The sequence below is a fragment of the Theropithecus gelada genome, chromosome 15 (assembly GCF_003255815.1).
Source record: "Theropithecus gelada isolate Dixy chromosome 15, Tgel_1.0, whole genome shotgun sequence".
NCBI lineage: Eukaryota > Metazoa > Chordata > Mammalia > Primates > Cercopithecidae > Theropithecus > Theropithecus gelada.
Window position 1 is genome coordinate 75,968,705 of NC_037683.1, and position 12,278 is coordinate 75,980,982.

The following is a 12,278-nucleotide window of genomic DNA, read 5'->3' on the forward strand; positions in this document are numbered from 1 at the left end:
CTTTAAACCAGGAGATGGTGGAGAAAAGTGACAGAGCTCAAATTTACTTCCAAGTCTTTCTTGCTCTCAAATCCACGCCAAACTCTTTGGCACCCTGCTTCAAATGTGTAAACCCAGAAATGTTATTGCCTGAGTTACGTTAGCGCTTATTTACTTTGATTACTCTTTTAAGTTTTTTGTTATGGAAAGTTTCAAATATATTCAAAAGCAGAATTGTTTAATGAACTCCAGTGTACGTATCTCCCAGCTTCAGCAGTCTGATCTTGTTTCTTTCCTACCATTACCCTCCCAACTTCTTGATTATTTTGAAGCAGATCTTAGCTATATCAGTTCCTCTCTAAAAGTATTTCACTGTGTATTGCTGGAAGATAAGGGCCCTTTTTGATACCACCAATTGCCTCACCTAAAAAAAAACCTAACAGTAATTCCTTGGTATCATCAAATATCCAATGACTTCCTTTAACTGTCTCTTACAGTGCTTTAAAAAAGCAAGACAGTTAAGTCATCTTTGTAGTTACTTTTGATTAACATAAAGTTTATGAATCAAGAAAAGGTTCGGAGATTGAACTGAGTGTGTGTTCTGGGACCTAGGATACTACTTAGGTCATTAGTCTCCTTTCCTTTGTCTTATTAGATTAGGTATCTTCTTTTTACTTTTCCATCACATAATCCCCTTGGAGAAACCTTAAAGGAATGTTACACCGTCCACAGTGACCTCTCTGTGCAGCTTTTATGGTTTTGTCAGGAAAACAAGCAAGAAAGGAGTGGTTGCAGTGGGAGATGAAGCAGGAAGCTGTGAGCACCAGAAGTGAGACTATTACAGAGATTATGGAATACGAGTAAAGAATAGAACAGATTTCCTTGGTTTGCTGAGAATACTAGTTTCCAGTATGACTTTAGGTCCCCTCAGGTTGCTTTATTTAGCAGACACTAATTGAGTGACTCTGGTGGGTCAGGCATGGTTGTAGGTGTTGAGAGTAAGTTAGTGAGCAAACCAGACAAAGATCCCTTCATGGAACTTACTGCTGGTGGGTATAATTGTCCTGATGATGACAGAGCTATGCTTCTGGTCATGCAGCTATTGTGATGCTTCTCTGGGGAGAAAGCTCCATTCCTAGTCCTAATGGGTCATTCTGTAAACATTTTAAAATCTGAGCAGCAAATTTGTTTTTCTGATTTGAAGGTGCCAGTGATGATGCAGTTAGCTGCTCAGTGATGCTGGAAGTCCTTCGCGTCTTGTCAACATCTTCAGAAGCCTTGCATCATGCTGTCATATTTCTCTTTAATGGTGCTGAGGAAAATGTCTTGCAAGTGAGATTTTACTGTTTTAAATATTAGGCTTGAATAAGGATGAGATTAATAATAATAGCTAACACATAAATGCATTTTTTATGACTCCTGTGGGTAGTATAAAATGATATGCAGAAAAATACTATATGAGCAGTACTTTAAAAAATTCACAACCACGTATGTAGAGATGTTTACTATTTGAAAAACTCCACTCAGCAGATTATTGTGGCAGGATTTAATTGACAGAAGGGCTCTTGGTGGCATAATTACTCTCCTCAGGTTTTCTTTGACATTGAAGTTTCAGAGATATTTTGAGACAGGCACAAATAAATGCCCAGCCATATGGATCATCTCTTCTCCTGTTCTTTTTTTTTCTTTCTTTTTAAAAAGAGATGGGGGCCAGGCACGCTGGCTCATGCCTATAATCCCAGCACTTTGGGGGGCCGAGGCAGACAGATCACGAGGTCAGGAGTTTGGGACCAGCCTGGCCAACATGGTGAAACCTCGTCTCTACTAAAATTACAAAAATTAGCCAGGCATGGTGGTGGGTGCCTGTAATCCCCGCAATTCGGGAGGTTGAGGCAGGAGAATCGTTTGAACCTGGGAGAGGTGGAGGTTGCAGTGATCTGAGATCGCGCCATTGTGCTCCAGCCTGGGCCACAGGCTCCATCTCAAAAACGAACAAACAAAAAAACAAAAAAAGAGGGGGGGGTCTCACTATGTTGCCCAGGCTGGTCTCGAACTCCTGAGCTTGGGTGATTTTCCCTCCTTGGCCTCCCAAAGTTTTGGGATTATAGGCGTGAGCCACCGTGTCTGGCCCTCTGTGCCTTTTCTTTTGCACAGCCTTGTACTTATCAGGGATGTTGTTTGGCACCGTTAATGGTAAACAGGCTGCCTTCTGTGATGGGTGACTTTCTGAACCCTGATGTGCATGGCCCTTATGCATAGGAAAAGAAGCAGAAGATGTCTTTGGATACTGCCTTTGAAGAGCAATTATTTTGTTTTCATATTCCTTACCTCATCAAAATAGTCTCTCTATGCTTAAGCAAAATCAAGACTGATAATTTAAGATTGTTTAACAAATATTTGTTTTCTTTCCTTCTCATTAAGGCCAGTCATGGTTTCATTACTCAGCACCCCTGGGCTAGCTTGATTCGCGCATTCATTAACCTGGAGGCAGCAGGTGTAGGAGGGAAAGAACTTGTATTCCAAACAGGTATGTGAGACTGTGCGTTTTATATTTTAATGCAATTCTAGTTTTTATGAAAGTAGAAAGTTTTTGATTATAAGTAATCTCTTCAATAAACGGTATCTTGAATGAGCATTCTTTTTAAAGCATGAGGTGGTGTTAGCTTGTCTTTGTTAAAAATTTTGAACAAAATAATATAGCATCTGACACTTGTATAGTGCTTATTATATTCCAGGCATTCAAACCATTTCATATATATTAAGTCCTTGAATCCTCCAAACAACATGTGAGATAAGTACTGTTACTTCCATTTTAGAGATGAAACTGAGTCCAGAGAGATTATAACTTGCCTAAGGTTTCACAGTTGTTTAATGGCAGAGTGTGATTTGAACCTAGACAGTCCAGGTCCGGAGACTTTGTTCTTAATCTCTAACTGGATTGTTATATAGGTAGTGAACTTTTAGCCATTATGAGTGGTTATGATATAAATAATTTTAAGTGTCAATCATTTCATGAGTTAAAATGAGAAAATTTACCCGTAGTTTAATAGGTTTAAATGTATCATTGATTTAATGGAATGTTAAAAAAAATTAGTAATATTTAATCAGCCAGAATAATTTTTATTTTATTTTATTTTTTTAGAGACAGAGCCATGCTCTGTCACCCAGGCTCGAGTGTACTGGTGCCATCATGCAGGCTTGACCTCCCAGGTTCAAATTTTCTCCTGTCTCAGCTTCGTGAGTTGCTGGGACTACACGTGCTTGCTATCACGCCTGGCTAATTTAAAAATTTTTTTGTGGAGACAGGCTCCCATTATGTTTCCCAGGCTGGTCTCAAACTCCTGGGCCCAAGTGGTCCTCCTGCCTTGGCCTCCCAAAGTGCTGGGATTACAAGTGTGAACCATCATGTCTGGCCCAGAGAAATAGCTTTAGTTTTATGATTAAACTTTTCTAAGGTTATCAACATAGCCCATTTGTGCCTAGTGTTTCATTATTGGAACGCTAAGCATGTGGGAGATATTTATATCCTACTGCTCAAGCCTCATTGCCAAGGTCTGATTTTTCATACATGCAAAAATTTAAAAAATTGCAACCTCAGGCATAAATGGGTTTTAATTGTCTTTATTAACAAAATTCAGAGCTCATGGATTTGTTTAGACAGGGCATACTAAAATTTGACATTGGAAGTTCCATTCCGTTTCGCTGCCCTGTTAGAAATTTGGGTAATGCATTTTATCCAGAGATGTAGCATTTCCTAGATGTTTTAGTATTGAAGAGTGTGTTGTGTGCTGAGATGGGCTAGGGGGAGTGAGATGATGTGGGAACTTGTTTTGTAGCACCCTTTTAAGACCTTACTTTATTTAAATTATCAAACTATGCTAAGTATGTCTTCATACCTAAACAATACTGTATTTTAATAGTCTCCATCAAACTTATTTTAAACTTTTATCTTTCAAAATGTTTGTATATTTTACTTTAGTTAAGCATTTGAGTTTCTCAAGGTAATAATGTTAGAAGCAGCAAGGTTCTCTTTTCAGTTCTCAAATCTTTCTGCTTTATTCTTACTCTTTAATGAGAAGAAGCTGCGATCTCATATCTACAGAAGTAAGTAGATACATTATCGATATATATATATATATATATATATATATATATATATATATATATTTTTTTTTTTTTTTTTGAAGGGTCTCACTGTCGCCCAGGCTGGAGTGCAGTGGTATGATCTCAGCTCACTGCAACCTCCGCCTTGAGGGCTCAAGACATCCTCCCAGCTCAGCTTCTGGAGTAGCTAGGATACAGGCATATACCACCGTGCCCGGCTAATTTCCTTTTTTTGTAGAGATGGGGTTTGGCCATGTTGCCCAGGCTGGTCTCAAACTCCTGAGCTCAAGCAGTCTTCCTGCTTCGGCCTCCCAAAAGTGCTGGGATTACAGGCATGAGCCACCACACCCAGCCTCTTTCTATTTCTTGGATGTCAGTCTGGATAGAAGGAACACATACATGTTACAACCACCAGATCAAAAAGCAGCAAAAGAAAATTCTGTAAGCAGAGAGGACACTCAGTCTTTCTTTCCTCTTGTGAAAAATGTCAGGGCTCCATGTAAGCAGGAGTGTGTCTGTATATTTTCCATGTTGAAGTACACTATGTGTTAAGTGCCTTCATCTCCATGCTTTTAATTTATTAGCACAGCACCTTGCCCTACACTCCCCCTATCCAGAGAAAAAACAGCCTTGTGGTTTAATCTGTACCCTTCCTAGATTTTTTTCTATGTACATATATATTAATGCATAAGTATTTTATGCACATATGTTAACATATTTTACATATGTGTAGTCCGGAGACGTTAAAACACACCAAGGGCTATTCAGGTCCAGACTGACTAACATTACTTATTTACATTTATTAAGTACTCATTTTTGGTAGGCCTGGGCGGCCCAGAGTCCTTACTCTTTTTATTAAATGTATATGGTTTTAGACAAAAATTCTGCAGCTGCATAAATTCTAAAAATAATTACGTTATCTGAAAGGGCGTAAACAAACTGTTAATAATGATCCTAGCTAGATGGTGAGCAGTTGCTGGTAGAACTGTACTCCATTTAGATTAACAATCTGAAGTACATTACGCTAAGTAAAAAAACCCAGACACAAACAACCATGTATTGTGTGATTACGTTTATATGAAATGTCTACAACATTTCATATAATGTTGGACTAGGTTAAAGGTAAAACAACAGTTTAGGCCGGGCGCGGTGGCTCAAGCCTGTAATCCCAGCACTTTGGGAGGCCGAGACGGGCGGATCACGAGGTCAGGAGATCGAGACCATCCTGGCTAACACGGTGAAACCCCGTCTCTACTAAAAATTACAAAAAACTAGCCGGGCGAGGTGGCGGGCGCCTGTAGTCCCAGCTACTCGGGAGGCTGAGGCAGGAGAATGGCGTGAACCCGGGAGGCGGAGCTTGCAGTGAGCCGAGATCTGGCCACTGCACTCCAGCCTGGGTGACAGAGCGAGACTCTGCCTCAAAAAAAACAAACAAAAAAAACAAACAAACAAAAAAAAAAAAACAACAGTTTAAATTCTCTGTTGCTTCATGAATTTAAGACCAGAATTGATTATCATTAATGCATTACTTTTTATAATTTTATGTATTTAAATTTTTGAAATGTATATGATCACTTTAATAAAGTAAAAAACAGATTTATGACTGGTTAGTATAAACATAAAATTTAAATGTTTTACTTGTTCTGAAATCCTCATGTTTCAAAATTAATTTTTTTGGGGGGGGTGTCCTACAAAAGATTGGAAGAGATTATTTCCCTCTTTACTCTGAATTTTTACATGACTTTTTTCCCCCTCTACGTTTTGGAGCTCATTACTATGGCTAAACTGCATACCTGAAAGCTTTCTGGGTGCTTTCTGACATTCTAATACCTTTCCCAGCATCTCTCTCACTTTTAATGCCACTGCCTGCAGAAGACTACCTTTCTTGTGGGCAGGGCTTTCAAAAAGCTAGTTAGTGTTATTTTCATGTTTGACTAAAAGAGGATAAAGGCCCTCCTGGGTTTGGAGTTGTGATTGAGAGTATATGCCAGATTGTGCTGTCCTCAGCTTTTTAAACCGTACTTCTTTTTCTTTGTGATAGTATTTGTCCTGCCCTGGAAACTTTTTGGTTAAAACAGTTTGTGCGCTAGAACTCCATTGTCACTTCTGAGAGCGACATTCATTTGGGGAGTTTTTAGTGACTAGAATAATCATTACTACCTAATTTTTAAGAAGGGCCAGAAAGAATGACTTGATTTATCAGACCAGTGACCTCATTTCATAAGTGAGAGAGGCTTGATTGCAAAAGGGTCACAGAATCTTTTTTCCTCTTGGGAAAATATTCATGCCCCTGTAATTCTACCATCCAGAGCAAACTAGTGTTATAGTTTAGTCTGTACTCTTCTGGAATTTTTTCTAAGTGCAAACATTAATATACATGTATATATGTGTATATATATTTCTTGCAAAAATAGAATGGTATTCTATCTGCTACTTTATAGCCGCCTTTTCTCTTTGAGACGGAGTCTTGTTCTGTCGCCCAGACTGGAGTGCAGTGACGTGATCTCGGCTCACTGCACTCTGGGCCTCCCGGGTTCAAGCGATTCTCCTGCCACAGCCTGCCATGTAGCTGGAATTACAGGTGTGTGACACCATGCCTGCCTAATTTTTGTATTTTTAGTAGAGACGGGGTTTCACTATGTTGGCCAGGCTCGTCTAGAACTCCTGAGCTCAGGTGATCTGCCCACTCGGTTTCCCAAAGTGCTGGGATTACAGGTGTGAGCCACCACGCCCAGCCTGTAGCCTTCTTTAGAGTGAATTTTTTTTTTTTAAGTTACAGCTTTATTGAGATATATAATTCTCAGTTGTGCCATCATCATCACAATTTTAGAATGTTTTTATCATCCCAAATAGGACACTCCCTCATTCCTAGGCAACTACCTATCTACTTTGTGTCTCTATAGAATTGCCTGTTGTAGACATTTCATATAAATGTAATCATACAATGCATGGTTGTTTGTGTCTGGGTTTTTTTACTTAGTGTAATGTATTTCAGATTGTTAATCTAAGTAACAAACAGAGGGAGACTCTCAAAGAAGATGGTATTTATGTAGTAATGGGTATTGCAGTAGGAATACATGTGCCATAGTAAACTATGAGAAACTATATGCCATAGTAAACTAGGGCAGTAAAGGAACACAAACATTCTTATAGGAAAAATAAAGACGATTACATAATTTTTTTGAGATAGTTATCCTTGGCTACAAGGATCAATAACAAGGGTGGCACCAGTCTGAAATTGGACAGGCAGTTGCTGGGCTGATGTCCTTGCTGAATTTTTTTTTGATATGAGGTTGCAGTGACCTTTGTGCAAGGTTGTGGTTTTTGAAGAGTCTTTTGTGGTAATTCTTGTTATCAGGCATTTGTGCATGAGAACCCTCGCTTCATGGCCTTCCCTGGCTCTGTTGTCAGAGTTTTTAACACAAGTGACTCTGTTTTGATTTTGACAGCTTTCACAAGCTTCATCCATATTGTCACATGTATTAGTACTTCATTTTTTTTAGTGGCTGACTAACCCATTGTATGGATGTATTACTTTTTGTTTATCCATTCATCCATCGATGGATATTTGGATTGTTTCCACTTTTAGACTTTTACGATAATGCTGGAGTAAACATTCATGTGTAAGTCTTTGTGTAAACATATATTTTCATTTCTTTTAGTTACCTAGGAATGGAATTCCTGGGATGTATAGTAAATTTATGCATAGCTTTTTAAGAAATTGCCAAATGAAACAGTTGTTTTATTTGAGAATAAATGCAAATACATATAACAGTAAGGATTTTTAAAATATTAGATCAGCAAAAAGTAAGTAAAATAATGCCCAGTGCTGATGAGTATGAAGAGTCATTTTCATACACAGCTAGTGGGAATGTAGATTGGTGCATTTTGGCAACATGTATTTTTTAAATGTGCAGGCTCTTCAGCAGACCCGTTTCTGGGAATTTAACCTGCAGAAATAGTTGACGTATACACGTAGATCTAAGTCATCTTGGGTTTTCTTTTCTTTTTTTTTTTTTTTTGAGATAGGATCTTGCTGTGTTGCCCAGGCTGGAATGTAGTGGAGCAATCATGGCTCGCTGGTTTTCAGCTCCTGGGCTCAAGTGATCCATCTGCCTCAGCCTCCATCTCAGTAGCTAGGATGACAGGCATGTGCCACCATGCCCAGCCAGTTTTTTAGTTTTTGTAGAGACAGGGTCTCACTGTGTTGCCCAGGCTGGTCTCAGACTTCTGGACTTAAGCAGTCTTCCTTCCTTGGCCTCCCAAAGTGCTGGGATTACAGGCATGAGGCATTATGTCCAGCCTTGGCTTTTCTTTAAGAGTAGAAAATTCGGCCGGGCGCGGTGGCTCAAGCCTGTAATCCCAGCACTTTGGGAGGCCGAGACGGGCGGATCACGAGGTCAGGAGATCGAGACCATCCTGGCGAACACGGTGAAACCCCGTCTCTACTAAAAAATACAAAAAACTAGCCGGGCGAGGCGGCGGGCGCCTGTAGTCCCAACTACTCGGGAGGCTGAGGCAGGAGAATGGCGTAAACCCGGGAGGCGGAGCTTGCAGTGAGCTGAGATCCGGCCACTGCACTCCAGCCCGGGCGACAGAGCCAGACTCCGTCTCAAAAAAAAAAAAAAAAAAAAAAAAAAAAAGAGTAGAAAATTGGAAATACCGTTAGTGTATGAGTAGGAGACTGGTGATGATGATTTTTTTCTGTCTTCTATCATTAATTTTTCTCTCTATAGGATCATTTGTATTTGCATGCAAACATACCTTTTCTTCCATTTTAAAGAAAACCACTTTTATCACCACCTGCTAGCTTGTCTTATTTCTCTGACCCTCTACTGCAGAATTCCTCAAAAGAATGATCCATAGTCATAGTCTTGAATAACTGAATAACTGCTTTTTTTTTTTTTTTTTTTTTTTAAGATGGGATCTTACTTTGTCACCCCGGCTGGAATGCAGTGATCCAATCATGGCTCACAGTTCTCCAACTCCTGGGCTCAAGTGATCCACCTTGATAGACCGAGATCTGCCGAAATTGATAGATCCACCATGTGATATATTCTTGAACCAGTTCTAGTCAGCTTTAGCCTCCCCACTTCACCACAGCTGTTCTTATAAAGATCACATTGGCGAATTCAGTCAGTTTTCAGGCCTCATGCTACTTGGCTTCCATAATAATATTTACCACTCTTTCTCAGTCTCTTTTATTAGTTCCTTTTTTTTTTCTTTTGTGCATTGATGCCACCAACTAGAGATGGAAGGAAATAAAGCAGTGGAAGGATGCTGTGGGTCTGCTAAGCTGGGTCCATTTTCCCTGGACTTCTAGAGAACTTTGACTTACTATTCTTGGCACGGAGGCCTACTTCCTCTGAACATTACACATGCCCATAGTCATTGCATTAAGAAAGATGGGGCTCATTCTTAAGATGTGAACACACAAGAAAATGGAATTATCGTTGGATTTAGATGCCGGCAGGAGAAAGAATGTAAATTGAAAATGTTTCTGTATCTGCCTGCCACCTTACTTTATAAGATAACTAAAAGGTTTTGCCTGGAGGTAGGGTAGGGTACTGGTTGATAGCATAGGCTCTGGCTGGGCGTGGTGGCTCATGCCTGAAATCCCAACACCTTGGGAGGCCAAGGTGGGCGGAACACCTGAGGTCAGGAGTTCGAGACCAGCCTGGCCAACATAGTGAAACCCTGTCTCTACTAAAAGTACAAAAATTAGCCACATGGTAGCAGGCACCTGGAATCCCAGCTACTTGGGAGGCTGAGGCAGGAGAATCACTTGAATCCAGGAGGCAGAGGTTACAGTGAGCCGAGATCAGCCATTGCACTCTAGCCTGGATGACGGAGCAAGAGACTATCTCAAAAAAAAAAAAAAAAAAAATTAATAAAAGTCCGGGCACGGTGGCTCATGCCTGTAATCCCAGCACTTTGGGAGGCCAAGGCGGGTGGATCACGAGATCAGGAGATCAAGACCATCCTGGCTAACATGGTGGAACCCCATCTCTACTAAAAATACAAAAAATTACCCGGGCATGGTGGTGGATGCCTGTAGTCCCAGCTACTTGGGAGGCTGAGGCAGGAGAATTGTGTGAACCTAGGAGGTGGAGCTTGCAGTGAGCTGAGATGGAGCTACTGTGCTCTAACCTGGGTGACAGAGCAAGACTCCGTCACAAAAAAAAAAAAAGAAAGAGAAAAAGAGCATAGGCTCTGTAGTTAGATGATCTAAGGTCAAAACTCAAAACTGTAGCTCTAGCACATTCTACACGTGGAACCTTGGAGAGGTCATATGACCACTCCAAGCTTCAGTTCCTCATCTGTAGTTCATTCTTTTTTCTTGCTGAACACTAGTCAATTCTACAACAATTGATTCATTCTGTTGGTGCTGTTATGTTGTTTCCAGGGTTTTGTTATGAATGGTGCTGCTGTGAACATTCTTGTAAATGTCTTTTGGTACACATGTTTGTGTGTGCACATTTCTGAGTGGAATTGCTGAGTCATAAGGTGTGCATATGTTCAGCTTTGGTAGATATTTTGGGTAGGTAATACCAAATTTAGATGCAAAACTCCTAAATTAAGTATTAGCAAACTGAATCCAGAAATATATATAATATACAAAAGATAATGCTTTCCAACCAAGTTGATCAACAAGATGGTGTAATATTTGAAAATCGATCTGTGTAATTCACTACATTATCAGAATAAAGGAGAAAAATTATGTCAATTGATAATCTCAGGATGATCATCTCAGATAAAGAAACAGGGACATGCTCTTCTGTAACAGAACATAGATCACACTCAAGAAATATTAATATAAAACTATAATAATGCATATTCAGATTTTTCCAGTTGTTCCATTAATGTCTTAGCCATTTAAAAAAATATCTGGGTGCCTGGCCAGGATCAAATATAGCATTTAATTATCATGTGTTATTAAATAAATCATAATCGATCGAGACCATCCTGGCTAACATAGTGAAACCCCGTCTCTACTAAAACATAGAAAAAATTAGCCGGGCGTGGCGGTGGGCGCCTGTAGTTCCAGCTATTGGGGAGGCTGAGGCAGGAGAATGGCGTGAACCCGAGAGGCAGAGCTTGCAGTGAGCCGAGATGGCACCACTGCACTCCAGTCTGGGCGACAGAGCGAGACTCCGTCTCAAAAAAAAAAAAAAAAGGGGAAAAAAAACCCCATAATCATTGTTTAACACATTTCAAAAAAAAGTTGAAAACTTAATTATTGTAAGGTGAAAATCTTTTTAACCCTGCCTCATGGAAGGGGGTGGATTGCCTTGCCCGCCTAGGCATTTTTTTTTACCTCTCTTCTCAAATACAGCTCCCTCCTATCTAAGAGGAACTATTATCCTAATTTTTAAGATAATTAATGATAGTTGGGCTTTACCTGTTTTTCAGTATGGTTTTCGTCGTATTTTTTAGTATAAATTTATTAATATCAAATAGTAATAATATTTTAATAATAGTATTTTAATATGATAAGGTCTCATAATCTATGTATTTTCCCATCATCACATTTCTTTTTCCTTTTGTGTTTGTGTCCTTCTCAGTGCATCACATCAGGATGCATGTAGTATCTGTCTTATTATTAATGATAATACATTTTCATCATTTGATTAAGGTATTTATTTGCCAGATTTTTCTTTTTTTTTTTTTTTTTGAGACGGAGTCTTGCTCTGTTGCCCAGGCTGGAGTGCAGTGGCCGGATCTCAGCTCACTGCAAGCTCTGCCTCCCGGGTTCACGCCATTCTCCTGCCTCAGCCTCCCAAGTAGCTGGGACTACAGGCGCCCGCCACCTTGCCCGGCTAGTTTTTTGTATTTTTTAGTAGAGACGGGGTTTCACTGTGTTAGCCAGGATGGTCTCGATCTTGTGACCTCGTGATCCGCCCGTCTCGGCCTCCCAAAGTGCTGGGATTACAGGCTTGAGCCACCGCGCCCGTATTTGCCAGATTTTTCTACTGTTTCTTTCTTTGTATAAGTTACTGATTTCCCCTTAGTGGTAGATACTTTAGGCAAATATCCTGTTTGTCATAAAACTTTGATCCTAGTTTTAGCAATCTTTGATGACTCTTGTCCCCAAGCGTTTTTATTACAGTGTTTACCCAATGCTAACACTGAGTTTCTGGCTTCATCATTCTTACTGTAGGTCATAGTTGGAATTCTGCAAGAAGGAAGGCTTT

At 40.0% G+C, this 12,278-nt stretch overlaps 1 protein-coding gene across 2 annotated transcripts in view; it reads left to right on the plus strand.

Moving 5' to 3' along the window:
* The window catches only part of ERMP1 (endoplasmic reticulum metallopeptidase 1), an 86,275-nt gene that overhangs the window by 34,403 nt on the left and 39,594 nt on the right, over positions 1 to 12,278 (plus strand). For both annotated transcript variants that reach the window (XR_003115962.1, XM_025360042.1), the window contains 2 exons: positions 1,184 to 1,311; positions 2,401 to 2,506. Coding sequence is in view for 1 of the 2 variants with exons in the window: in XM_025360042.1 (XP_025215827.1) it covers positions 1,184 to 1,311; positions 2,401 to 2,506 (234 nt within the window). In the remaining variant the exon portion in view is untranslated. The remainder of the gene's footprint in view (positions 1 to 1,183; positions 1,312 to 2,400; positions 2,507 to 12,278) is intronic.